This window comes from Heteronotia binoei, chromosome 6 (genome assembly GCF_032191835.1).
Source record: "Heteronotia binoei isolate CCM8104 ecotype False Entrance Well chromosome 6, APGP_CSIRO_Hbin_v1, whole genome shotgun sequence".
NCBI lineage: Eukaryota > Metazoa > Chordata > Lepidosauria > Squamata > Gekkonidae > Heteronotia > Heteronotia binoei.
The window spans coordinates 41,092,386-41,120,133 of NC_083228.1; the positions used below are offsets into that span (position 1 = coordinate 41,092,386).

The 27,748-nt window shown below is 38.0% G+C and overlaps 2 protein-coding genes across 3 annotated transcripts in view; one reads left to right on the top strand and one right to left on the bottom strand.

Annotated features, from left to right (window-relative positions):
• Window positions 1-1,883: 1,883 nt before the first annotated feature.
• ZNF518A (zinc finger protein 518A) lies at window positions 1,884-12,565 on the top strand. 2 transcript variants are annotated; one of them, XM_060241366.1, is made up of 4 exons: window positions 1,884-2,231; window positions 5,464-5,591; window positions 5,772-5,799; window positions 7,290-12,565. In XM_060241366.1, the coding sequence occupies exon 4, from the start codon at window positions 7,399-7,401 to the stop codon at window positions 11,902-11,904; it is 4,506 nt and encodes a 1,501-aa protein (XP_060097349.1). In that variant the 5' UTR covers window positions 1,884-2,231; window positions 5,464-5,591; window positions 5,772-5,799; window positions 7,290-7,398; the 3' UTR covers window positions 11,905-12,565. The 2 variants fall into 2 exon arrangements, with proteins under 2 accessions (XP_060097349.1, XP_060097350.1); XM_060241367.1 differs by lacking the exon at window positions 5,772-5,799 and having other exon boundaries at window positions 2,037-2,231.
• A 4,823-nt stretch (window positions 12,566-17,388) lies between these two features.
• The window catches only part of BLNK (B cell linker), a 140,559-nt gene continuing 130,199 nt past the window's right edge, over window positions 17,389-27,748 (bottom strand). Inside the window, exons 18-25 of the mRNA XM_060241368.1 lie at window positions 27,428-27,458; window positions 25,092-25,134; window positions 23,986-24,064; window positions 22,812-22,843; window positions 22,516-22,583; window positions 21,495-21,578; window positions 19,808-19,963; window positions 17,389-18,126 (exon numbers count right to left, since the gene is read on the bottom strand). Coding sequence (XP_060097351.1) covers window positions 18,010-18,126; window positions 19,808-19,963; window positions 21,495-21,578; window positions 22,516-22,583; window positions 22,812-22,843; window positions 23,986-24,064; window positions 25,092-25,134; window positions 27,428-27,458 — 610 coding nt within the window. The 3' untranslated portion in view covers window positions 17,389-18,009. The remainder of the gene's footprint in view (window positions 18,127-19,807; window positions 19,964-21,494; window positions 21,579-22,515; window positions 22,584-22,811; window positions 22,844-23,985; window positions 24,065-25,091; window positions 25,135-27,427; window positions 27,459-27,748) is intronic.

Below are 27,748 nucleotides of genomic sequence, written 5' to 3' on the forward strand. Positions count from 1 at the left end.
TCATATTACCTTAATTCAGGGACCTCCAACTTTTTTGAGCCTGTGGGAACTTTTGGAATTTTTATATAGGTCAGCAAAACCACAAAATGGCCCCATCAGCAGATATTTAAGGATTTCTTTGTTCCAATGTGCATTACCTCTTATCCATGGTGAACTTCACTTGCCTCAAGAATGGGTACCAGAACTATTGCTCTGACCAAACTCATGACAGCACCTCCAACTGCCTTAGAACAAATTATTCAGTACTCTATACTACTCAAAAACATTTAGTATCTATAATTGATGGCTCCTTCACTGATCTTAAGAAAGCTTCTCAACTGATTTACCAATCCAAATAGCACAAAATAACTGGCAAAATATTACTGAAGGATAAATGGAATTCACTGTGGAACATGGAACCATTCTCATCCAATATTTCAGAAATCAGACTGCAAAGCTTCAAAATACTGTTGTTTTGGTCTCTGACTCCACAGAAGATGGCTTACCTCTCCAAAACAACCTCTACTACTTGCTGGAGAGCCTGTGGAGGAATAGACTCTTATCTACATTGCTGGCCTACTGATGCAGTCCTTCTGGCTGGACATTTTACAACACACACACTGCATCACTGGTATTACTATCCAACTCCAGACAGATCATATTTATTTAAAATGGTTGACAGTCCCTCACTGTAGAATCTCAGACTCCCAAACTAAATTTTGAAACTGTTTGATTTTTTTATTTTGGAATAGTTGACTGAACAGAATGAAATTCCAAATGTACTAGACCATTTGTAGTTTTCATAGAATTGCAACTCTTTTATTGTGTATTGTATTTTGATGAATTTTCTTTATTGTTGTTTGTTTATGCCTTTCATTGTACTTTTCAATGTATTCCAATAAAGATATTTTATTTTTTTTTTGGGGGGGGGGAATGGGTGCCCAGCTTCACCTTCTGAAGAGGCGAGGAGGCACAGTGAGGCCTGCCTTCATTCTGTGCCAGCCTGGGCCCAATACAGCCATGAGGAAGAGAATACGTTCAGAGAGGTGTCTTACAACCTTGGCCAATGAGGAGGAGCTCAGGCATGGTGCCCAGCCTCATCCTGTGAAGAGCAGGGGCATGGGAGACCCCAGCTCTGCCAAGAAGGTGTACAAGCCCAGTGGTGGCTGTCTTTGTCCCTTGATTCATTAATATAAAATTAAATTTAGCACTGGATATTGCATATTTTGATATTGTCCTTCCTAGTGTGCATCTTAAAAAAAAAGAGTAATCTAACCTACCAGCAGTTTTTCTATTGAGTCACTAACACCAGTGGTATAACAGCTCCCTACTCCTTCCTGTTTTTGACTGTGAGGAATAGAGCTGCGTTGTTTTTAGTACTAGTTTACAAACTGCTTGAGGCCCTCCCTGGCCATTTCCCCGTCTCCTTGTTTCACCAAGGATTAGAATAGCAATCAAGTGAAACAAATCTTACTGCAAAGAGGGGATGTATTGTAAGCAAGAGGGGTAAAGGGACCTATTTCTCCCCCTTTGGGAAACAGAAGGGCTATTATTTGCACAGAAACATGAGCCCTACATTACTAATATGAGGCGGCGGCGTGGGTTTCAAACAATAGCCAAGGGTGGCTGATTGATGAGCAAGGGGAAGATGGTGATGTCATCACTCTCGGTTGACTGAGGGAGGACATGATGCTTCTGGTTGTGTAAGCCTGTCTACGAGGCTAGACACAGAAAGAGAGCACAAGGCCATTTCATTGGCAACCCATCAGAAGGTGGGCAGGAGCATATAGGTGCTTCTTTGCTTGCTTTATGTCATGTATTGTGTTATTGAGCCCATAGTCTCTCTTTCTGTTACACACACTCAAGGGGAGGAGGAAGAGGAGGGACTCGGTGTTGGGTGAAGCAGTCAGTGTTTCTCCCTTCATTAGTTTAGCAGAAGCTGCCCGCCCAAGAGCAGCTCCCAGCGCAGTTTTAACAGAGCGGGAAAGCGAAGGAAGGGGTCCAGTTCGCAGCGCCTGCACAACCGGGGTCGGGGGGAAAGCCCGAGGGCGCGGCACTCGCAGGGTTGCAAATCGTACCCACAAACTTCGCTGGGCCCCCGTCCTTTCCCCTTTCCACGCGCGGCACATATCCCTCCGCCACAGTTACTCCACCCCTCCTTCCATTGCTGAACTCGTCAATTCCCCGCAGTCCCCGGATGGAAAGCGTAATGGCCGCCAATAGTGACTCGTCGGACTATGGAGACGGGCAAGGTAACCTAAGCGCACAGCGCTGTCTTTGGCGGGTGGGGGGGAGGTTGAGGGATGAAGCCCTGCGCGCCCATGGAGGGAAGGGGGGCAGGTGGATCACCCCCGTAGCTTGTCGGGTCAACGGCTCAGCTAGCAGCCGTGGGGGGAGGAGGACTTTAAACTGGTCGGGTGAATCCCGGCAGTTGGGCCGGAAGCCACCCTCTTGTTGGGCCGAGGCGTTAAATAGTCCCGCGCTCTCTCTTGTATTTCTGTTCTGCAAAGTTCGTGTGGAGGTTCTTTTTGGACCGTTTTTCCTATAGAGAGACAGAAAGATTGTGGAGATCTGAAATTAGTTTCTTATCTCGCCCTTTTCGCGCTCCTCAGTGTCGGGGTTCAACAAGCTCCATGTATCACTCCGCTGACTTGAGGGGGAGAAGGAATGTCCCCTTTCCCCCAGTCCTGAGCAGAGCGCGAGGCTGAGAGCAACAACACGAAATGCGGGGTGGGAGTAGGAAACGCGTGTGCAGTTACCCATTATCTCTACCTGAACCTCCTATTTTATTGGGGGTGAGGGTAGCAGGTTGATGCCAATCAGGAGAGGGTCCCCCCCCCCCTCACTGGAGAAACCACGTTCTGGAGTCACTTAGGAAACTCAACTTGAAATGTTTTGCCCAGCCTGGTACATGATGAACTGAGGTCTTTAGTTTCTTCAGTAATGGTTCTCCACTGGTAAATATCTTGAAACAGTAAGGCAGGCCAATGTATTGGTTTTCAGATCCCAACATGTCTTGACTTTGAATAAAGAGAGGTCTTATTCAATCCTGGCTGCTCACTCTTACTGGCTAGGTATGCATGTTAGTATGGAAAGGACTGTAAAGCACACCCAAGAGTATGTGTACAAGCAAGATCTGTCTTGACCTCCATCTTGTTCTTAGATGGAGCTTCTCATCAACATACCTTAATCATGGCTATCATCTGATACCCCAAGCATAATGAGTTCTGTCATTAGCTTGGATGCTTTCATATTCTTCATAGGACTGAAGTTAATAACATTGCTCAAAACAGTGCATAGCTGAGGTAAATCAAGACAGCCTTATATATTGGAAATAGTATAAAGACACAGTTTACAGGAAATGAGCTTGGATCCAGGTGGGTGGCTGTGTTGGTCTGAAGCAATAGGACAGAGTTATCGAGCCAAGGTATGAGCTTTCTTGTGTGCGCACACTTCCTCAGATACATAGAAATGGAAGATAACTGTTCATACTTGGAAATGTTCTTGTTATGTTCACTTATGCTTAGTGATAATGCTTGAGAGTTAAAATTGGACAGGCATAGCATTAAAAGTATAAAACAAGTGTGGCCAAACTGCAGCTCAGGAGCCACATGTGGCTTTTGACGCCCCCACTGTTATCTGGCTTGGAGAAGGCATTCGTCTCTTTAAATTGCTTCGCTAAGCCAAGCCAGCCAGCAGTTTGGAGAATGCACTTAAAGTTAGTTGCTTTCTTTCCACCTCTCCCTCCCCATCTATTTGCCATCTGTCCTTCCTTCTTTCTTGCCTGCAGCTCTCAAACATCTGATGTTCATGTCTTATGGCTCTTGAAGATACAATTATCGTATAGTTGTGTTATATTTCAAGCACTACTTTCATACAGTATTTCTCAAACACATAAAATGGGGGAGATTTTTTATTGATAATTATTAGTAGAACTGCATTTAAAAATATACTTAGATGATTACAGATGACTTACAAAGTTAAGCTGAGAAGGTCAATACTTGCAAGACTGATAGGTTGAGTTTGTTTCTCATGTTTAAAACAAATTTATTGTTAGATTGCACACTTTAGCAAGATTGTTCTAGTTTTGAAGAGTGGGTGTACCATTTTTTAATCCTAGCGGTTCAGGTGCGTAGCCTGTTCAAGACTTCTGTTGATCCCAACATGTCTCCACAGTTGATCTTTTTCTTTGATGCTTTTGGTTATGCACGTTGACAGCCCATAAAAGATTCAAGTTGGTGCTCTCTGGACATACCCTACACTTAAGCCAAACACTTTATTCAGTAATCAAATGTAGGGTTGGATGGATATAAAGACTAGTGATTTCGTATGATTTAAGCTGGCAAGATAGCTTTAGACATCACAAACACATTTTAACAAATTATATAATCAGTAATTAATTTTTTTAATTTTTTTTTGTTTTTGTGAAAACACCAGATGAGCAGCTTCTTGAGAGTTAATGGGTTAGATCCAATGGAATGATTTTTGCTTGTGCAAGGGCTCTTGTGTAAGTAAAGTCTCAAGGAAGTCATCATGGGTAGTCTGGACTCAAGATGATTGTATTCCATGTTGCATTTCCACTTGCACAAAATGTAGGATAAGATATATTTCAGCATCCCCTTTGTGACCTTGTCCAACCAAATAATATATTGCTTCCAAACGGTTGTGTGATGACTACATCACATTTCCTTTGGATTTGTACGTATGCAAATAAAAAAAATTGGTGTTTGTGTCGCTTCTGCAAATGGAACTGCTGGAGAGAATAAAACTTTTCTCCAGCTGTCATATGGTGGGATCCAACCCTCCGTATTTATACATTTGGGGGTGTAAATAAGACTATATAAGGTACAAAGAAGCACAGTGTGATGTCAACAAAACCAGGTTTCCATACCAAAGTGGAAGGCACTTATAAAATATATAAATTAGCAAGATCTACGGCAATGTATCTTTTAAAAATTTGGTAGGTGCGGTATCCATTTAGTTCCATTGTTTAGAATTCCTGCTATAGCCATTGCATTTATTTTGAGGGTCGCTCTTTGTTAGAATTGGGACAGGAAAAGCTGTTCATATTTTTATATACCAGCACCAGTTTTTTTTTAAGCAGTATATTAAACAGGCAGCAAAATCTTGTAAAATTTGTGCATTAGCACAGTTTTTTTAGGACTCTTGGCAAACAGGTGCCAGGGTTTTTATAGCCCTGTTTGATTAGCTTTATAGTAAAATGATATTAGGATTGGTTGAATTTATAAATATAAATAATTATAAAATTATTTTATAATTATAAATTATAAAATTTTTTGCCACTGTGTGACACAGAGTGTTGGACTTGATGGGCCGTTGGCCTGATCCAACATGGCTTCTCTTATGTTCTTATGAATTTGAATTAAGATTAGATCTCAAATCATGGTGACTCTAGAACATATACACTTTTCATAAATGTTTGTGTTGAGGATTTTTTTTAAAAATCCTTTTCTGTATTTCCAGGTTTTTTATGAACATCTTTGTGTTGAATTTGCCTTCTCCTGAGCCTTGCATTTATGCCTTTCATCTCTTGGGAAACAAAAATATTGAACAGGCTGCTGAAGAATGGAATTGTAGCCTTTCCTTAAAGAGTAAGTTTTATGACTTATTATTGGTTAAATTTTGTTATGTGGGAAGTTTGCTTAATGTGTGAGCTTGGTTTTATAAAAAATGACTTGGCTGTTTGTCAGTGTTCAGTAAAAATTTTGTGTAAAAAAAAATGCTGGAAAGCTATACAATACCTGATTGGACTTTCCTCCCCTTTCTTTTAGGTCACAGATGAGTACCACATGCGGAGAGGTAGGCCTGCAAACCTTTTTGCTGGTTTGATAATTTGTATGGTTTATTTGCAAGATTAATGTGTCACATCTCAGTATTTAAAAGTATATTTTGTCTTGTTATGTAATATGGATCATGTACTAGAGTAAGAGCATGCGTATTACTTCAGCAAAGCATATGTAGGCCATACTGTGTTTGAGGACCGTATATGAGATATGGATAGTAAACAAAAATAAAATTAATTCAGTGTGATTTGAACACCAATATGTTTCTGCTGTGTTAGGGGTGGATATTAGTTCTCTGTGTTGGAGCCACTGTCCCCTTTGGCATCCTTGCTTCAGTAATAGGTGATGTCTTCTCAGTGAAAAGCTATGCAATTCAGTAGTGTTCTGCAGAATAAATCTTGAGAAGACAGCTCTTAGTTAATTTTCTGATGAAAGAGGATTTTCTTCAGTGCAATAACTGATGCTAAGGGAAGCCTTCTGATATCATGTTAAATTCCTACCTCTCATGCCCCATGTATACAAGTTGCATTATATGCATAAGAGTTTGATAATGAAAATAGGTAGTAGTAGGCATAATGCAACAGCTTTTAAAATATGTTTAATTTTGGTTCAGAATTTTGTTACATGTACAGAACAGTTTATTTATACGGCACCAAGCCAACAAAAAACCTCAACAATTACATTTAGACATTAAATGGTTTCGTATACATTTTTCCCCACTTATGTTCTAATGGTTCAGCTTCTGCTCGTGGTCTGCTGTTCCTACTGATATGTTTCGTATAACATTCACTTCTTTTAAAACTACAAATCAAAATTATGAATTGCATTTTTCATGGATACTCATTTGTACAGCTTGCAGTGCAGACCTAGGAAGAGTTAGGCCTTTTTAAGTGTATTGAAATCAGTGGGTGTACAGTGGCATAACTTTCCTTAGGATGACACTGTTAGTGTGGTGTCGGTGTCTGTTCTGTCAAGTCCTGCCCAAATGTGGCATAAATAGAATAGCCATAGAAAACTAGTTGGTGCGGCATTTGCCAGTTAGTTTGGAGGGGGAAGGCCAGTAAAGTAGCTTTATATGTCTAGCTTTGAAAATTGTCTGGGAGGAGGAACTCTGGAGGAGGCAGCAGAGAGTTTGGAGTGAACAACAAACAGTGATGTTGTTCCATGAACTATAGCCAGTGATGAGAATGGCTTGATGTATAAGAAGCAGGCATGTGAAGAAGGAGCATAGCAATTTGGCAATCTGGGGCAGAATGGCATCTGCTAAAACTTTTTACTTGCTACCATGCCATTTTCAACTATAATGTCTAAAATCTTAAATCAGAAGTCACTATGCCACAGAGAGAAGGAAGTTGCATTAAAATTTTTAATGGTTGGGCTCACCTTTATTTTTATGGCCATTGTAGCACACAGATCAGATTTTAAAATGTGAATCTGTATTTAGGATCTTTTTGCTTTTAAGGTTTTTTTAAAAAATTAACTTTGTATTTTTTTTTTTAATTTTAGGTATACTTATTTGGAAGAAACTGGACCTCTGGAAATATTTCAGCACAAGGACAGCGAACACAGTATACTTAAAGGAAAAAAATACAGTATACGAAAATATTTTTTTAAAATGTCATTTGAACAGGAACAGTCCTTTTACATTGAAAAGACAAGCTTATTAAAAGATAATGTGTTGGATAGAATATGCGATCCAGTATCAGAAACTGCTGTTCAGAAGTCTACACCTCAGCCTGCAGTTTCAGACATTCTCTCCTATGGATTAAAAAATGTGAAAATAGAATTGCCCAGGGTGGATATCCCCAATGAAGTGATAGCTAAACATGAGATTGACAGATACATGAGATTATTTCGATGTAAAGAGAAACCTGCAACTGTGTTTTACATACAAGAGGATGTGAATGGTAGCTATCCAAATTGTTCTGAGATTTTTGCTCCACAAAGTAAACCAGAACTACACCATGAAGAGGGGTTGAAAACATCTGCAAAAATACTGAATTTTAGCTGTACAAAATGCAGAAACAACATTCGATACAGCCCAAATGATTTACAGAAACATTTTCAGATGCTGCACCATGGAGAGTTGCCATCTTACCCCTGTGAAATGTGTAATTTTTCAGCTAATGACTTTCAGTCATTTAACCAACACCGTCGGACGCATCGTAGCACTTTAGTGAAGTGTGAAATCTGTAATGATGAACATAGATACACATTGTTGGATTTGACAAAACATTTTACATCTAGGCATTGTGTAAATGGTCATTTTCAATGTGCAAGATGTAGATTTTCTACCCTGGATGTAGGCACGTTTGTTCAGCATATTCATAGGCACAATGAAATACAGTATAAATGTGATAGATGTCAACATGTAAGTTTCTCAAAAGAAGAGTTTCAAAAACATGTTGTTTCACACACTGGCACATTTCCCTTTAGTTGTCAGTATTGTAATTACATGGCATCGCGGAAAACCTATCTTTTAAAACATATTATTGCATTGCACAGAGACCACCTCTATGCGAAAGATAAAATGGATACAGATAACAGTGAGAAGAAGATGGAGACTTCAACAGGACTTAAACTTATCTTGAAAAGGTACAAAACGGGGGCTTCAAGAAAGGCACTATGGAAACGTAAAAGAATTACTAGTGGCAGTTGTGGAATTGAAGAAAAAGAACAAGTTGTTGGAGATACAAATAAAATAGAGCCTGCATCTGAAGAGGTAAGCCAGCTTGCAAAAGAGTTGCAGTTAAATCAAGACCACACTTTTCTTGGTGAAAAGCATACCCACAGTGGAACAAAATCCTCTACAGTACTGCAGTACAATAGAGCAGAAGATGGATTATGTTCTGGAGTGGGATTGTTGAAAAAAGCTGTTCATGGTCCTACAGTGTTGATGGTGAAAAATAATAAAATATCTGTTCCAGCAAACTACAGTGCTAAATTTATGGGATTAAAAATGGTGGATGGAAAGCAACATATAGTAATAAAACTTTTACCCTCAGATAAACCAAAATTGGCAGCAGGAAATAAAATTGATGGGGTTAAAGATAGTTCAGCAGAATATCTGCAGCACACGTCTGACAACCTCAGCATGCATTCAGGTGCTGTACTACATGAAAGTAATCAACAGATGCCTACAAATAATTCTGTTCACTCATTAGCACCTGCATTCTCTAATCAATATTCAGGAAAAATAAAGCAAGAAAGTGACAATTACATTGGTTGGGATACATCTCGAGCTGTTGTACCTCCTGTTGCGGTGGTGGGAAAATGTGCTACGCGTTTTGCAGTGAAGCCAGAAACTGCCACACTTGGTTCTGGCTGGACTGGAACGAAAGATAATGTCTCCTGGAGGAATAGTATACCTCAAGATCATCCTCAGGTATTTTCTTCTGCTGGAACAAATATGCTCCATTATGACCCCATGAAAAAAACTTTTCCGTCACAATTCAAAATACTGAATGGTGAAGTGAACAATAACAGTACATACATTACTGATTATTATCCAACTGATTTTGCTAATCAAACAACATTACCTTTCCATAATTACTCCAAAATAGGCATTCTTGATACATCCAAGGAGCTTACATCCAGCAAGACCTTTTCCGTCCAAAGCAACCCTGTAGGTGAAACTACAGCATGCTTTCCACAGTCTGCAGCAGGGTTAAATTTAGCAAAAAGATCTTCAGTGCCACTTGTTTATGGCAGTGTGAATACTAAGAATGCTCCAGTATTTTCAACTGGTCAGTCCAAATATGCCATTGATGGACAGTGTTGTGCAGAAAATCATCATGATGGCAAGCGATATTTGAGTACTAGGGTAAATCAAGTATTGGAACATGTAGCTGAAAAATCTAAACAAGACAATGCCTCTAACTGTATTAATTCATGTATGCCTAAAATAACATCAGTTTTTTCACTCCAGAGTAATCAGGCATCAAATTATTTGTCACCAGAAGTAAACAAGTCATTACAAGATGTGTTAAAAGTAAAACCAACTATTCAACCACAGAGGTACATAAAAACAGATTACAATCAACCATTTTCAAATAGTTCAGACTGCAAAAGATTTACGCCCTTCAGGGACCAAACAATCATGTCCAGCTTAGCTCATTCTCCTGCTACGTTCAAAAGGGAGCTAAATGTGAATTTCAACACAATGAATGAAAGTGTATATTTTAGGAATGAAAGACGGGTCCCCATAACATCTCATAGAACACAAGAAGTACAGTCAACTCCAAGGACAACAGGAATTGGTGCATTGCTTAAAACACAGACCGATACAATTATAACACAACAGCTGGCAAAAGATAAATTGCACTATGCCATGCAAGGTCCAAATGCTACTTGTCCATCATTTTCAGAACAGAAGAAAACACTGCTACTTCAGTCATCTCCATCAAGGTTTTTTGTACCTTTGCGCCTTGCCCACCAACAAGGATTACAGGTTATTACAGGAAAGCCTTCTCCAAACATAAGTTCATCAAATACTCAGGCAACAAGACCTACACCTTTACTTTTGAACAAAGGACCTGGAATGATTTTGACATTTGGTAGTGGGTCACTTGGAACAATTTCAAATGCCACTGAAAATAATTCTCAGGTTTTAGATAAATTTTCCTCTAAAGAGTGTGCTAAAGAAGCAGTATCTACATCACAACTGGAGTTGAAAATTGGCAGTTCCAGAAGTGTAAAAAATGCTTTTGGTGTTGGTGCATGCAGTGAAGCAGTAAGTGTTTCATCAGTTGGTATATCACCTAAGGAGCCACTTAATGTTACTAATTCAGGTGACTGGCATGAGAGTGGAATTTCCTCTGTGAAAATACTAACAGGTTATCAAGGCAGTAAAGTTGACTCCTCAGAGTCAAGAAAACAACAGGAGATTGGACAAGAACAACCTGTTTATGCACTTTTGCCCAATGGCAGGCAAGCAGTTTTTCTGAAATGTATGTCGCCAAACAAGTCTCTAGTACAGAATCGTAATGTTTTTCATAATACTGCTTGTACTCAAAATACTGAACCAAAGAAACCTGGAGCAATGCAACAAAAGGTTTTTTTGAAAATTAAGACCTTTCCTGCTGCGGAGAACTGTCAACCAGTTAGCAATGTTGTGTCATCTTCACAGTTCAATAATATGCATTCCCTTAATAGCCCTGCACTAGAGCAAAAAAAGACAGCTTTTTCTTCTAGTGATGCCTTAATCTTACCAGGTAAATTGATGCCAGCAAATGCCTGTTTGTCAAGCTGTAAATCCAAGGATCCTTTCACTTCTGTAGAATCTCTACATTCCTCCAAACATGTGACGACACGGTCACAAAAGTGTCCATCTGAGTCAGTGCAAACAATGACCAAGAAAGGGAGTAGTTTTGGAAGCCAGATGTCAACGGGGACTATGACAAACAAAATTTCAAAACCTAAGCGGCATTCAAAGCAAACTAATGTTAAGGTTTCTACTGTTGCAGCTTCGCAGAAGAACAGGAACTTGAAACGGAAAGCTAAGGATGACCTTCAGGAATCCCCTAGAAAGAAAATGTTGCATCGAAAATGTAAAGAAAAAAATCAGATTGATATCAGTGAATTGGAATCTTTGATTCAGGCTCCTTGTAGGCAAAAAGTGTCAAAAGACACTGTGCGGATTCTAAAATTACTTCCTTTTAATTCTAAACAACTTATCAAATGCCCCCGAAGAAATCAGCCAGTTGTAGTACTAAATCATCCTGATGCAGATGTTCCAGAAGTTGTAAATGTTATGAAGACTATTGCTAAATTTAAAGGACATGTGCTAAAGGTTTCTTTGTCAAAGAGGACTATTGATGCTCTTCTGGAACCAGCGTATTATGGTGACAGTTTGTACATAATTACTGATGATCTCCCTCGAAGAAAGCGCAGAATGCTGAAACCTATTAGTCCTGTAAAAGAGAGGTTTGTTTTAAAATTAACACTGAAGAAGACTAGCAAAAACAATTATCAGATTGTAAAAACTACCTCTGATAATACGCTGAAAACAAAATTTAGTTGCTGGTTTTGTGGCAGGATATTTGACAATCAGGACAACTGGGTGGGGCATGGGCAGCGTCATCTAATGGAAGCCACTCGAGACTGGAATTCATTAGGGTAATTTATTATGGGTAGTAAAGAAGGCAAAACAGTTTATCTGACTGCAGATTTTGAATGCCAGCAATGTCCTAAATGCATTTTTTAAAGGAAAAGAAAGTTTTGTGGTAGCGCCTAAAATGAACATGTATGAATTTAAATTAAATAGTTGCAATTGCAGTGTAAATTGCATTTTGTTACTACTATCATGTCATATATTTTTATTTAGAAAATGAATTTCAGGGCTTTTTGTTCTGTATATATTTAAAATCAAAATGTGTACATATTTTTGTACTTCAGTTATTTGCTATAAATCTTGCACAGGAATTGTATTTTTCCAGCTCTGTGCATGCACTACTAAAAAGTTTTTTCAGCTACACACAGCTATTGCCGTATTTTTCCTTGATCTTAAAAAACAAACAATTTTTTCTTTTCCAGGGATTGAACACTGTTGTTAGCAAGTGCCTAAAAGATGTGAAGCAGTTTACTTTGTGTCAACTGTATACCCATAGGTCCACATAGGGCCAGGGTTCCTAACAGTTTCTTTTTAACAAAGCCATATGTGAATGCTTTAAAGCTATATTGCTATGCACATGACACTTGTACTATTTCTGTGCAGTTTGTCTACTTTCTTAGTGGAGTATTTTTCATATAAATCAATAAACATGTTACTGTGTTTAAGCTAAGAATGAAATTAGTCGGAAGTGTATTCACAATGTGTATGGTGTTTCAGAATGATTTTTTAGGGGGTGGGGTGAAGACCTAGAAATCAGATACTCACTTTGAGTGTTCAGTATAGTGTATGTGGGGAAACTAATTAGTATTTCTTTTTATTAGGATTGCTTCAAGTTTTGATTTTCTTACTGTGAACACTAATGCTTCGCATGATTCCTCTGAAGCATTTGGTACTCCACAGAAGTTCAATGTTTGAGCACCTTTCTGATTCAGACAAAAAGCATTTTTATGATGTTGATTGTGTGTCCTGCCCTAAATTATATAAATTATTTTGACAGTTATCCATTAATTATGGAATATTAGCAATACAGCTCTGGTGGTTGTATTGTAGACATGGTGCTTCAGTTCTGCTCAGGTTCCTCAGGCTTTTGTGTTGATTCACCATGTACTCTACAAAATCTCTTAAGATCAAACCTAAAGGGTCCATTCAGTCGAAATATTTAAAACTTTTCTCCATGAAAGATGGGATTGCATCTCTAGCTTAACCTATTCAGAAGTTACTTCCTGGGAAGAAAGCTTAACCTAACAATGCCGATGAGCTCCTTCCTGCATCCCTCACAGTGGGAATGTAGCACTGGAACCAAGTTTTATTGCCTGCATTTAAAAATGTATGTTCTTGGCCCGAAAGAGAATAAGGATTTTCAGACATAGTATACTACAGATATCGTATTCAAATAATTGTGGTACAACCTTCTTCAGTTCTTGCTCCTCTTCTGCCCTTTGTTGGAAAAATGTCACACATCCCCAAGTCTTCTACCATATTGGGATTCCTCCCTAGTAACCGTGGCCTGAATAGAGCCAGGTGGGCAGCCGTGTTAGTCTGAAGTCACAGAACAAAGTTGGAGTCCAGTAGCACCTTTAAGATCAACAAAGTTTTACTCCGAATGTAAGCTTTCATATGCATGCACACTTCATCAGATGATGAAATGCGGTACAATGAGCAGTGCTAGATATAGTTGATTGGCAGTGGTTAAGTATGCAAATAGTACAAAGTTTGAGAACCAGTTGGGTGTAGTGTGTGGATTCTTATCTGGAGAACCAGGTTTGATTCCCCTCTCCTCCACTTGCACCTGCTGGAATGGCCTTGGGTCAGCCATATCTCTGCCAGAGGTTGTCCTTGAAAGGGCAGCTGCTGTGAGAGTCCTCTCAGCCCCACCCACCTTACAGGGTGTCTGTTGTGGGGGAGGAAGATAAAGGAGATTGTGAGCCGCTCTGAGACTGAAATTCGGAGTGGAGGACAAGATATAAATCCAATATCTGCTTCTAAAGAAAAAAGTTAGAATCCAGTGGCAAAATGTTGAAATTAACAAATTGAAAGAGCATCAAGTTTGTTCTGGAATAGCATTTGCTTGGAACAACAACAAAGGCAGGAAACGTCAGAACTGGAGAATGTTAGTAAGAGTGTCATGCAATAACTACAGTCTTGTTAATTGCTCTATTGTTCCTTAAGCCTGGGTTAAACTGAGAACATGTTTTTCTCAGAGGTGTTCCTGTCCACCTAATTTACTTTTTAACATGTAGCATACAGTATAAACATTCCAGTTTGCCAGTACAAAGAAGAATAATTTAGAATATAGTGGAAAATGGGTTTAGCATATGTAATGAGAAGAACAAACAATATCCCTTATTTGTCAATACAAAAAAAAAAAGACATTCTGATACACTATTCCAAAAGAGAAATACATTGAATACTGTTGATGTATACCTCTGCTTGGTGAGAATGGGTCTAGCATATTTAATAGATAAGAAACCAATATCCCTGTTCTGTCCCAGGATCAGTCCCTGTTCAGTTCAGTTTGTTCCACATTTCATAATTATTTGTAATTCAGTTTCCCTCTCCATTCTGTCCTTGAAGTTACTTTGCAGTAAAACAGCTACTTTGAGATCAGTCATTGAATGTTCTAGAAGGCTAAAGTGTTCTACAGGTTTCTCAGTTTAATAATTCCTGATGTCAGATTTCTGTCCATTTGTTCTTTAGCGTAGGGTTTGTCCTATGTAGTGAACAGAAGGACATTATTGGCATTTAATGGCATATATAATGTTGAAAGAAGAACAGGAAAACCCACTCACCATAATTCTACAATTCTGACATGTTTACTGCCTTTGTTGCAATTATTACTTGTTGCACATCAGTCATTTCTAGAAAAAAAATAGCTGTATTTATAAGAACTAGTGTTATGAAATGAGGAAAAATTTCAAGTATACTGAGAAGTAACATAGTCTCATACTTGTTAATATCATCCCCCTTTTTAAAAATTATGGACCAGAAATGCAATTCAAAATTACCTCTTAAGAACACCTCTACATATGTGTTGGTGTTAAAATTTTTGTTATATAGATATGTATTACTGGATTTTTAAAGTGATGGGTAAAGCACACACCTTTATTGTAAACTGAAATAGTTTGATGTAAAAATTTGTAGCTAACATATGACTATAAAAAAGTATTGGTCTCAATCACGTGAACTCACTTGTTCAGGTACACAACTGCTTAAATATTATATATGACTACAGTATAAGTGTACCAAAACAGGTTTAGGATGATGAATCAGTTCCATGTATGGACATTCCAGTATTTATATACATAAAAACTTTTTTGTATTCATATAAAAAGTCACAAGTATACATCATAAATGTGGCTGAATTGAAAGTAACATGCAAAGTGCAGAGGAAATGCTTAAAAGTTGTTGCCTGGATTTTTGAAAATTAATTTGCCTTCTATAAAAGTTAACTCATCTGTCTTAAACTGTAGGGTATCTATCCTGAGTGTTTGTAAAGTGACTTCTCTCTGCTATGGCACAGCTGCTCTTCATGCTGCATAAATTAGTGTACGCTAGCTAACTTATTCATTTTGCTATTAATTTTTGTAATTATGGTATTAAATTTTAGTCAGTTGTTACAGCTAACAACATTGAACTTTCATATTTTAAAAAGTATGTTCTAATGAATCTGGGTAAACAGATTTGCCCTGACCTGGATAGCCCAGGTGAGCAGGGTTGGCCCTGGGTAATATTTGGATGGAAAACCAGCAAGGAACACCAGAGTTGTGACTTAGAGGCAGGCAATGGCAAAACCAGCTCTGAATGTGTCTTGCCTGGGAAACCCTACAGGATCAGCATATCAGCTGTGACTTGACAACCCCCTCCCGAAAAAATATTCTGAAGTGCTGGATGCAATTAAATAGTATTCCCTTCAAAAATATTGTAAAAATTCCAGGGATTAAGCATATTTTTTCAAGCTCTGAAGCAGTGGTAGATCAGACCTGAAGATGGTTTATTATTTCTTTCAACATAATGGTAGGAATGACTATAGAATAAATCTGCCTTGTTAATCTGATAAAAATGAACTGTATAAATATCACTTAAGTACTCTTACATGCTATATTTTTAAGCATATCTACTTGAAAATAACTGCATATTTGCACTGAGTGCAAGTATTTAATCATTCTACATTCTTATCTATTAATTGTATTTGAATGCCAAAGCATTGGTTGGCATTGCTGTATTAAGTGGAAAGAAAAACTGTCCTTTCATTTTGGCAAATAACATTTAGATCTTAGTGAATTTGGTGGCAATTCAGCTATTTGAAGTATGTAGAAATGTGTGCAGAAAATTCCTTTGCTGTGAAGCTATAAATGGATTGGCTGTTTGGGGAAGAAGAAATAATATCTTGACTGTCGTCCTTGAGCTACATGCTGTATTTTGCTATTAGAATATTTCTGAAATAAAGTAAATGCCAGTTTCAGAGCAACATTGAAAATATGATTTGCCTAAGACAGGAGTTAGATTTAATTTGTTCAATTATTATTGTTACGTAGTACAATGCAAAAAAAAAAAGTTGCCAGTTTTAGTATACAGTCTAGTAAGATAATTGTGTGATTATTGAGCAAAGATGCATTTGCTCCCGTGGCCTGTTCATCATCAGACAAAAACATGCTTGTTGCTCCAGATGCCTGCTTTAAAATGTTTTAATAAATCTTTGAAATGCTAGAAACATTTTTAGAAGTAAGAGAGAATTAAGCAATTTATCATTTTTTAAATATCTGACACTTCCTGGAATGTGTATTTGCTGTCCCCAAACTCCAAAATTCTTTTGTCTGAGAAACTGCACAAAAACTGAGTTGCAGAAATTGATGTTAAAAAAAATCAAGGCTGATGAAATGGAAGTGAGGAAAAAATGGCTGTGAATATGGGCTTGAGATAGAAAAGAAAAATGGGGCTAAGCCAATGGGATGAAGGTTAGTGATTATCAATGAAGGTATAATCTTACAGGGATATATTATGCATTCTTTGTATTTTTTTTTGTCTCAGTGCTATAGTTTACATGAATACATGTTTAAGAGTGCAGCAGTTTTTCATTGGCAGTTAAAAGTCAATAACCAAATCCTTGCTAGGTCACTGCCATACTGCTTAACTTTTAAATGCCTGTCTCAGGACAAAGTAGTGCAGTTTGAAATGTATAGTGTTTCTTGTATCAAATTCTGTTTTCATGACGGAGGAAACAAATCTTATTTCCAGTGGATGAAGAATTAGAATAGACCTGTGTCCATCTAGTATAAATAGTGAAGTCTAAGATTCCAAAGTACAAATTCCTTAACCTCAATAAATTGTAAGCCAGTGGGTTGCCTATTGTAATGTGAATATTTAAACAGATGTAGCATGTTCTAAGTTCCAGGCTTTATGCAGAATTTCAGAGATAGATAAGACGTACTTTAAATCTGAAAGCTACAAAATGCTTCATAGCAATAATATATACATACATGCACTCAATTCATGGTAATATAAATTCAGTTCTTTTAATATATTTACATGTACTTTAATTTAAAACACACATTATGTAACAGGGGTTCCAACACATACAGCTGAAACTATTATGAAATCCACTACATCATACTAAAATTCAATTCCTGTTTTTTTGGATTTCTTTCCCAGCAAAACAGTCCTGCCATTAATTTATTAATAACAATAGCTTATCTTGGCATAGAGATTCTTAAGTTTGACAAATCTGGGTTTCATGTTAACACTAGCAAGAGTAAGCTGCGTAAGGTACAGTTCCTTTAAATGTATTAAACAATTACACTTTAATAGTGACTGTTCTTTTCTCTGAAGTTTAGAATGTCTTGAGAAAAATATATTTCAAGTACAAAATGTTTCACATCTAAATTTGGAATAGCCACATCAGAACTGAAGTCACAAACAGTTAATTCTTAATTAGCTGCCAGTACCAAATCTTGGGTTTTTTTTATTTATAAAATTGTGTGGTCTTATTAAAAAGTGGCTCTTGCTGGTAAAGCTTTTGGAGAAAAGTCTTCTAATCGCAGATTTAGATTCTTGATCTTGAATCTCTCAGAAGATGGGGCCTGCAATATTTTCCATGTTGAATTCTCAATGCAGGTATCAAACTCTAGTAATAAATTTTAGTTTGGTAGAGTCTTTGGTGTTGTTTTGACTATCAATGAGAACGAGAGAATTCCGTTGATGATTTTCTATTATTTCTGCCACGCTGTCAAAGCGCTAGATTGAGAAAAAAACACATAGATGGTTTACTTAGCATTGCTGCAAGGATGAGTCCTCAACTTCAGCCATCTACTGTATTTGAAATTGCTTTGAGTAGCAATTCCTGCTATTTAATGAATAAACAATGGTTTATAATAACAATGATTCCGTAATTCCTTAAAATATAAATACTAATACCACTGAGAGACTGATCAGAGTAGCTCACAGAACAATAGGGAAAATTCTCTCTGTAGCCTTCTCATTCCAAAACATTATCAATACAGCCCAATGTTGCATACATTTATTTGAAGCATCAGAAGAGTTTCTTAATGTACTTTGGTAATAATAAGTAATACATTTCTCCAAACAAAACACAAGCAATCTTTTGGAGCTGGAAGGTCTGTCCTTTTCCATCTATTAGCAATGATTATTTTAGCAACTGCAAGAAGGGTTAGGAGAGATTCAAGTCTGACAAAACAATTTTGAATATACCCCAATAATACAACTTTTGGAACATGAGGTAAACTGATATTTAACATACCATTAATGAAGTAGATTACAAAATCCCAGAAATTCTGTATTTTTGCACAACTCCAAATGATATGAACAAAACTTTTTTTTTTAAAAAAAAATAGTATATAAACAAAATTGTTCAAAGCCAAGTATGGGGTGGCTATATATTTTAATAAGCTTTTCCAGCAGCCGAGTAATAAGTCTGCATCAGAAAAATGAATTATCCTTGAAAATTAAGAGTGATGGATATAACAAAATACAAGTGAAATGCAAAACCTGTCCCTGTCCAATCAAAAATGGAATGTAAGGGAGAAGAGGTTAATTAGCAATGGTAGTAATAAAATTAACACTGCTGAGCATTGACTCAAATCAAAACTAATATTTAACCAAATTGTTGAGCCTTATGATGTGCAAGTACTTGGTTTATTAAAAAATGTTGATAGCGCTTTTGTTTTTTTTAAAGTTTTCATGAAAAGCAAACTACATAAATACCAAGTTCCTGATAGGTATGTCAGAACTTTACATTTAGGGCACTATATTATAATTGGATGTCAAGAATATGCAGTCCAGTACTTTAGTTTAAGGTTTGTTTAAAACGGTGTTGGCTTTAATAAACTGGTTCCTCTGGGTTGAATCCAAAGAACCATAAACAGAATCAAAAGGGCCACTTGTGCTGTTCTGTAAGCCCCTGAGCAAATTGAAGATTCCATACAGTATAAATCTGTTTTAAAGTTCCAACTCTGTAAGTTTTAAAAAGATTTTAGAAGAGCATGCACTTAAGTGGAAATTATGTTCCTCTTTTATTTGCAGTCTATTCAATTAAACTGACTTTTTCCCTAGCTGCTTTTCCCCTTTGATTTGTAAATTTGTATAAATCATAATGTTGCCTTCCTGCTTTTAAGGACAGTCACAGTTAAGAACTCCCTGTGAGAGCTTTTTAATGAAGGGTGGTCAGAGAATTGGATTGTTAAAATAGTGAAGGGATTGCAAAATAGTGAAGGGATTTTAATTACGTCTCACTTGAGCTGAAATAATATTTTCTCTTTGTATAAAGGTATGTGTAAGAAGGGTAATGATTAAATCAGTTATTTCAAATTATTTCAAGAGATGTTTTAATGTTCATACACAATGTAAGTAAAATTCCAATTTATGTATTAAGATATAAAACAAAGAAGTAGTAACCTACCTCCTCACCACTTTTTTCTCTGCCTAGAGCATATTGTCTTGTTAATTCAATAAATCGAATAGGGATGTTATATACTCGCTTGTTGTAAAATACAACTAGTGTATATGGTTGCTTTGAGTCTTGTCCAGAACTTTTTCTTACTAGGAAAGATCCATCCTAAATCAAGTAAAGAAAAACAGTAATTAATTAATTAGATAGCACATTAATTTTCCTTTATCTTTTTTTATTTTGACATCCTGATGGATTGATACGAGTCAGTGCTGTGGCATTAGCTCCCTAATACTGATCTTTGTTTTTGAAACCCTTGTTACTCCTTATCTATTTCGAAGTTTGTTTTGATTCCACAACCTAGATGATTTTATCTGGCATATCTAGATGATTTTATCTGGCATATATCCCCAGTATTTTCAGGTGGTGTGGTGTGTGTAAGTAATAGAATTTGTTAAGCATATGATGCTGCATAAGCCAAAAGACTGCACAAGATGTTGATTCCTGATTTTGGAAAGCACCAAATCCTCTTTATGTCAGGTTTAACAGCAAGATGGGATTTTCATAGGATCTGTATGGTGGTTATAAGCCTGAAAAGTTGGTGGTCAGACTCTTACTTGCAAGCTACTGTCTGTTCCTTTAAAGTGGGTGGCCAATGGTAGCGCTCCAGATGTTTTTTGCCTACAACTCCCATCAGCCCCAGCCATTGGCCATGCTGGCGGGAGTTGTAGGCAAAAACATCTGGAGAGCTACCGTAGGCCACCCCTGCTTTAAATGGATATGGAATTACAAAGTGTTGGTGGGAAAATATGCTAATGAAGTCAATTCCCTACAATGGAGGTTGCTTCTCTTTATCCTCATCTCCAAAACCTGACGTCTTGCTACTAAATATCTAGTGATTTTTTGAATCACTAATGTGGTTATACTGGACAGTATCCTATCTTAGGCTGGAAGAGCTAGCTGTAGTCTAAGCATTCTTCCTCCAGCTTCATTGCTTAATGGGTGGTAGGGTACAGGCCATTGAAGTTGTACATTTCCCATTATCTTATAATAGGAATGGGAACTGCCTGTATTTTGAAAGGTGGGTCTAGGACTATTGTTTCCAAATTGTAGTTGATTGGATCTGAAGCACTATGGGCATCCCTCCCCCATTGCACTGAAGCTCCCTTTACCACCTGCTGTCTACTAATCTTTGAAAGCAGTTGGGGTCTGGCACAGGGACATGCAATGGGAAGAGGAAAATAAGCTAAACCCAATCCCTCTTGCATGAGTGGAAGTGCCCTGCTAATAAAATACAGAACTGGACAGAACTGGACAGTGGTTAAGTGTGCGGACTCTTATCTGGGAGAACCGGGTTTGATTCCCCACTCCTCCACTTGCACCTGCTAGCACGGCCTTGGGTCAGCCATAGCCCTGGCAGAGGTTGTCCTTGAAAGGGCAGCTGCTGTGAGAGCCCTCTCCAGCCCCACCCACCTCACAGGGTGTCTGTTGTGGGGGAGGAAGGTAAAGGAGATTGTGAGCCGCTCTGAGACTTCGGAGTGGAGGGCGGGATATAAATCCAATATCTTCTTCTTCTCATGAAAATCTGTGATGACCACCATTCATGCCACTAAGTTGTATGCCTCTTAATAAATAAGCCATATTCCTTTCCATGCTTGGAAGAATTCTTAAAAGAGTATCACTACTGAGACTTTTCTACCTTGTTTGATTTGTATAAGGCATCCTCAGCCATTTTTCGATCACTGGAAGCCATAAACCATGCTTTACTGTGAATACTAGGATCCTGTGGGAAAAAATGAATATTTGTGAACTTTAAAACATTATTTATGAAAAAAAAATACTAGGTTGGGTCCAAAGAACCACAGTGCTTGCGGAATGAACTTTCCTAGCCCCCTTTCCACTTCAGTCTGCTTTGGTTGCTGAAATCCTGGTCAGTGGAACCCTCTGAAACAGTATGAGGGGCCAGAAGAGGATATGCAGTGGGAAGGAGAATTGGCAGCAGTCTCACACTAATAAGGTCCAACTCAATTCAGCTGAACTCATACAAACAAATATGTGTTTATGGCAGTTTTACAACCTTCACCAAGCCCCGGATGCCAAATGAAGCAACACTTTCACTTTTATACTTCTTTCACAGCTCTCAGTTCTGCAACAGGAGATAGGATCAGGGAACACTCCCCTGGGGAAACCATTCCATTACTCCAGAGCAACAGATCTACAGATTAAGCACTGATTGGTGCCTTAGCAAAGCGTTATTAACTATTAACATCAGGAGAGATCTTTGAAGAAAGTAAACACTTATGCTGAGCCTCAGTTTCTGCAGATTTAGCCAGGAAAGGTGTAATACATAGATTGTGTACATTTTGCGTGCTGGAGATTCTGTCTTTGGTTCTCACATTAGTGTGTGAAGCAGCTCTTGTTCTCCTTTGGATGTTTGAAGTTAAAAGTGTATTTTGCTATGCTATGGTTGACTTTTTGGTTGGATTTCCTATAAACTGCTGCTGAATAGTAAATGTGAAGTTGCTGCAGATTTAATTCCAGAAAAGTTAAAGAAGGCTTACAATAATTTGATTACTGTAAAATATTTGATTTTGATCCACTTTAGTGAAGTTGTAATGAGTAGCCCAAACCTTTAACTAAGGATTAACATTCACAATCTCTTATTGTATGTTTCCCAGATGTTGGTGGCAGTCCACTTCCTGTGTTTTAGAAAATTATACCTGTTCTGTTGTATTAGAAATTGGGGTGCGTGGGGTGGGTAAGCTGCGATTCAGGCGATCCATTGATCCTAAGGAAGAAGAAATGATGTAACACAAGATTCCATCCTTATGGCCATTATTTTCTTATTACAAGACAATAGGATTCTATTGGGTACTTAATATATCATTTAGGCTATTGACTTTTCTATGAGTGGTCTTTCAGCTTGTTGCTGCCATATCAGTGCTAAAGAGACTAAGATAAAATTTAATTTTGGATCTTCTTTGTAACGCTAACTTTATTCAAATAGTGTACTTACTTAGAGAGAGAGGTGGCTTTTGTGGAAGTGGTCTGAAACAAATGGTTAGAGATTAAAGAAATGTAGAAAGGTGTACTGGCTTTCTTCATTTTGATTTCTCTGAGAATCTACATTTTCCGCACAGTGCTTTTTGTTTTTACATATATACACGCAAAACCTAAAAAGGACAAGAAGAAGAAGAAGAAGAAGATATTGGATTTATATCCCGCCCTCCACTCCGAAGAGTCTCAGAGCGGCTCACAATCTCCTTTACCTTCCTCCCCCACAACAGACACCCTGTGAGGTGGATGGGGCTGGAGAGGGCTCTCCCAGCAGCTGCCCTTTCAAGGACAACTTCTGCCAGAGCTCTGGCTGACCCAAGGCCATTCCAGCAGGTGCAAGTGGAGGAGTGGGGAATCAAACCCGGTTCTCCCAGATAAGAGTCCGCACACTTAACCACTACACCAAACTGTAGTATGCAGTACAGTATGCAGTACAGTATGCAGTAACAATGCACTTATTAAAGGATGCTTCAAGATGGGCACAAAATTATAAATATTTACAGTTAAAGTAAATTACTTTTTAAAAAGTTCATATTTTCCAATAAACTATGTTGTTACTCAGGCAACCTTTCATACTTTGGGTTTGATCCTAAGCTTGTATTCCCCTAAGGGAGGAGACTTGTTCTGGTGAAGCAAGAATTCTGCCTTAGTGAAAGGGAATGACAGAATCCAACACATTTAGAAAACTATTTGTATACTCTCTGAGTTACTTTTGAGACACAGAACTAAGCTAGGTGTTATACTCAATGTGTGTTTACCTCCTTAATGTTACAGTGTGATGATACAGTGTTTGCATTTTCTCATCACGAGTTGTAGAGGAGATGGATAAATGCAGGGAACTGTGACATCTCTCCATGATCCAAGACATAGCATACATAATGACAAGGCTAAAATGTGTGGCTGTCTCTTTTTTGGCAGAAATTCAGTGTAACAGCTAGTACAGCTGTAAGTCTTCTGTTTCATAAATTAGTTGGTCCTTGCCAAGAGAGATTTGTCAATAAGACAATAATATATCTATCTCATTGTCTCCCCCTCATAAATATTTTTTTCCTTATTTACTCCTTTCTAGATTCTGAAATTAGCAGATTGTTTTATGTTAGAAAGACACTAAATGCAAATGACAAAATATTTACTTATGGAGATTAGATGGTATTGGTGGAAGAGGAAGATCGTGGTTGCAACCCCAGAGACGTTCAGCTGGTATAGGTTTGTCTGTGTTTTGAAAAAAGATCAAGGATATAAATTAGTCTGGTTTGACTTTAGACTTGGGCCCAATTCATTACGGACATTGCTTTGGAAATTTGACTTTCCATTCTCTGCTGGGCTGGAGTTGAAGCAGCTGAATGTTTAGGCACAAGTCTGGAGTCTATCACTTCATGCATTGTGTGAATTTCTCCCTCCAGAAACTACTGTTATGCTACATGTCCAGTAAAATAACAAGTTTATGTAACTGAAATATGAGTAGCAAAAAGGCTTCATTCATTTTTGTGGGGTGTGTAGGTAGAAATGAGTTCTGAGCGTTCCGTCTAAACACCTTGCCCTGAAGCAAGATCCTCTACCAATCCTAACACATCAGCCAATGAAATCTCAATTATACCTTGTCTGAGAAAGGCAGAACGAGTCTGTAGCATAAATGAGAGGTCTTCTTTCATAACATATCCCCACAGCAATGGCTCATTGATCAGTAAAAATGGCTCATTGATCAATAGCAGATTAGGATGTATCCAATATGTTAAGTCAGTTTTTCTTTTCCATAAACAAATTCAGATGACACCAAATACTTAAGGAGAAAATCAAAGTTGTGCAGGTTTAAAAAACTATTCTGACCTGAATGAAAATAACATCCAGAAACTAAGATCTATTTGAAAAATATCTTCATGTTTTCATACCAAATGTAAACAAAAAGTGACTTGATAGTGATTTGATTCAATAGGGCATGTGCCAAGTGGTATTTTTAGAATAACTGTTGACTGTTCTTACTAAGGAAGGGAAGGTGGCTAGTATAGCTGGATCTAGTCATATCTCAGAAGCTAAGCAGGGTTGGTGCTTGGATGGGAGACCACCAATGAAGACTCTGTAGAGGAAGGCAATGGCAAACCACCTCTGCTTCTCACTTGCCTTGAAAGCCTCTTGCCTGGGTTGTCATGAGTCAGCTGCAACTTGATGGTACTCTAACACACATCATTAATATACCAATACAAAATCATAGACCAATATTTGAATTACAAAAATGATTTACCTTCATTCATAGCTAGGTGGTCTCTACTAGGAAGGCTTGGTTTCTGTAATGACATGGGAAGGATGTAAATAAGTCCTGGATACAACTCTCTCTGTATCTACCCATCACTTGTTTTCCTAGACTTCTGTATGTTATTCTTCTCACTCCATGGTCAGACATTACACCTAACCAGTTCTCTTGACTGTTTTGTGTTAGAGGAGGAACTTGTCCATCACAATCCTATTTAACTGCTCTGTGAAGAACCAAATATCTGGCTGAGCAAACAGCTGCAATTGGTTTCCAATGAGAAGATGAGGACTTGTTTGCCAGCAGAAGCAGAGGTATGCATGCTGTCTTGCATGTACAGTTGTGATCACGTGGTGACACACTGATTATAGATATTTGTTGATTTCATCATTGCTTAATAGTGTATATTTTTACGTACCTTTAAATGTGAACTCTAGTTCTGTGCCACTGTGATAAGTTGCCATTAGGTAGCTAGGTACCTCTGTATTCACTTCATTCGAGTGACTAGATGACCATTATGTGAACTAACTCAAACTATGATGAATTCCTACTGCTAATATTTTAAGGGTTAGATCTAATCCTCAGTTTGGTGTAGTGGCTAAATGTGTGGACTCTTATCTGGCAGAACAGGGTTTGATTCCCCACTCCTCCACTTGCACCTGCTGGAATGACCTTGGGTTAGCCATAGCTGTCGCAGGAGTTGTCCTTGAAATGGCAGCTGTTGTGACAGCTCTCTCAGCCCCATCCACCTCACAGGGTGTCTGTTGTAGGGGGAGAAGATATAGGAGATTGTAAGCCGCTCTGAGTCTCTGATTCAGAGAGAAGGGCAGGGTATAAATCTGCAGTCATCTTCTTCTCATCTTGCCACAGCCTTTTACATCATATTTGCATTCCACTTCTGATGATATTCAGTCCTCAGGAACAGCTTTCTTGTGGTGATGGGGGAAGGGGGAAACTTTCATCCCATGAGCAGAACTCCGTCATATCCTATGTTTATACATATATGGTTCATAACCACTTCATTGCAATGTTTTTATGTATACGTATATTTTTAGTAAGTCACATAGGGAGCTATGCCAGAGTAAAGATTTTTAAAATAAATGAACTTATTTCAGTCAACTTGGAATAGGAGGACCAGCAAATAAAGGGTCTCCCCTCCTTTTCAAAATGTGTAGACTTTCTGTCTGTCTGTGTATATATACATGTGTGTGTATATATAAGTGTGTGTTTATGTATGTGTAGTGTGGGTACTGGCTTTTGCAGAGGGAGAAGCTGTTTTCCTCCTGTGAGATGCTGCTGGGCATAAAATCAAGCCCTGGCCAGAGAATATTGGTCCCATTGGCACCTCCTTGTTGCGCAGCTGCTTATGGAATACTTGCTTATCCATGCAGGAACACAAACACGTAAATTGATTCTTTGGTTGCCCCTGTGGCTTTTTGGATGTTGGCCTTTAGAGACTGTTTTACAGGGGGATGCATGTGTTAAGATATTGCACAATTGCTTGTATTTTTCAGGTTAACCCAACAGCACAACATTCAGCAACATGGAGAATCCCACCCCCCTCAGGGGAAACAGCAAGAATCCTATGGTGTGGGAAATACTAAAAATAAAGAAAAGACACACAAGTCTGCTATTGACTCCCATGGGATGGCATTAACATGCTCTTGCGACTGAAACTTAGAGAATGCTATAGACATTCATCTGCAAACAGGGTAGTGCTCCCATATAACAGTTTACAATCCTTTAATACCGGGGTGTCAAACATAAGGCTTGGGGGACAGAAGTGGCTTGTCCTGGGATCTTACCCAGCCTGCAAGCAACTGGTATGTATGGAAATGTAAGATACTCCTGCTTTTATGGTATCCCTTTTGGGGGAAAAATTAGTTTTACATATTAAATACATTAATTGGGCCTTTTGTGGGTTCTCCAGTAAATCAGTTGCTTTTACTGCTAGGGATCAATTGCTTTTGTTTGTATTTTGAGTAAAAAATGATATTGTTAATTGGGTTTGTCTGTGTCATTTATAAAGTTTATATCTCTCGTACCTGGTGTTTCACTTTATGGCAAAGTGATATTTATGTCAAATCTGTCCCTCATAACAAATGAGTTTGACACCTCTGCTTTCATACATGAAACATGGAATAATAGAGAATAAATTTCATTTGCTGCATACTCTAGCAAATTAAGTTTATTAATAAAATGCAGGGATTGTAAAGTATTCAGCCTTTCTTTCTGAGAGAAAAAAAGTGATGGTACAGTTAATTTCAAAGTGTCCTTAAAATAGCCTTCACAATTAGAAAATATATAATATAGACTAAAAATCAACTTACTGAGGGTATTGCTGGATTTGGAGTTTTTTTCCTGTAGTTTAAAAATGCAAGTTAATAGGGGTTTTTTACATACACATGTCACAGAATTTATTTTTCAGCTGCATAAAAAATGGAGAATTTGGGGCTCAAGAGCTGTCTCGGCTGTTGATGCTACACATGGAAAATGACTACTGTTAAGTGGATCTAGGAAATCTTAAACTACTGAGGATGGGACTTCTGTGCTTTTTATAAAACTGGGTGGTATATAGGATTGCCAGCTGAAGGTTAGGAAATAGCTGGATATTTTTGGGGGGAGGGGTGGAGCCCTATGAGGGCAGGGTT

Excerpts from the sequence above, each read along its gene's own strand:
- ZNF518A (XM_060241366.1), top strand. The coding sequence starts at position 7,399 with ATGTCATTTGAACAGGAACAGTCCTTTTACATTGAAAAGACAAGCTTA.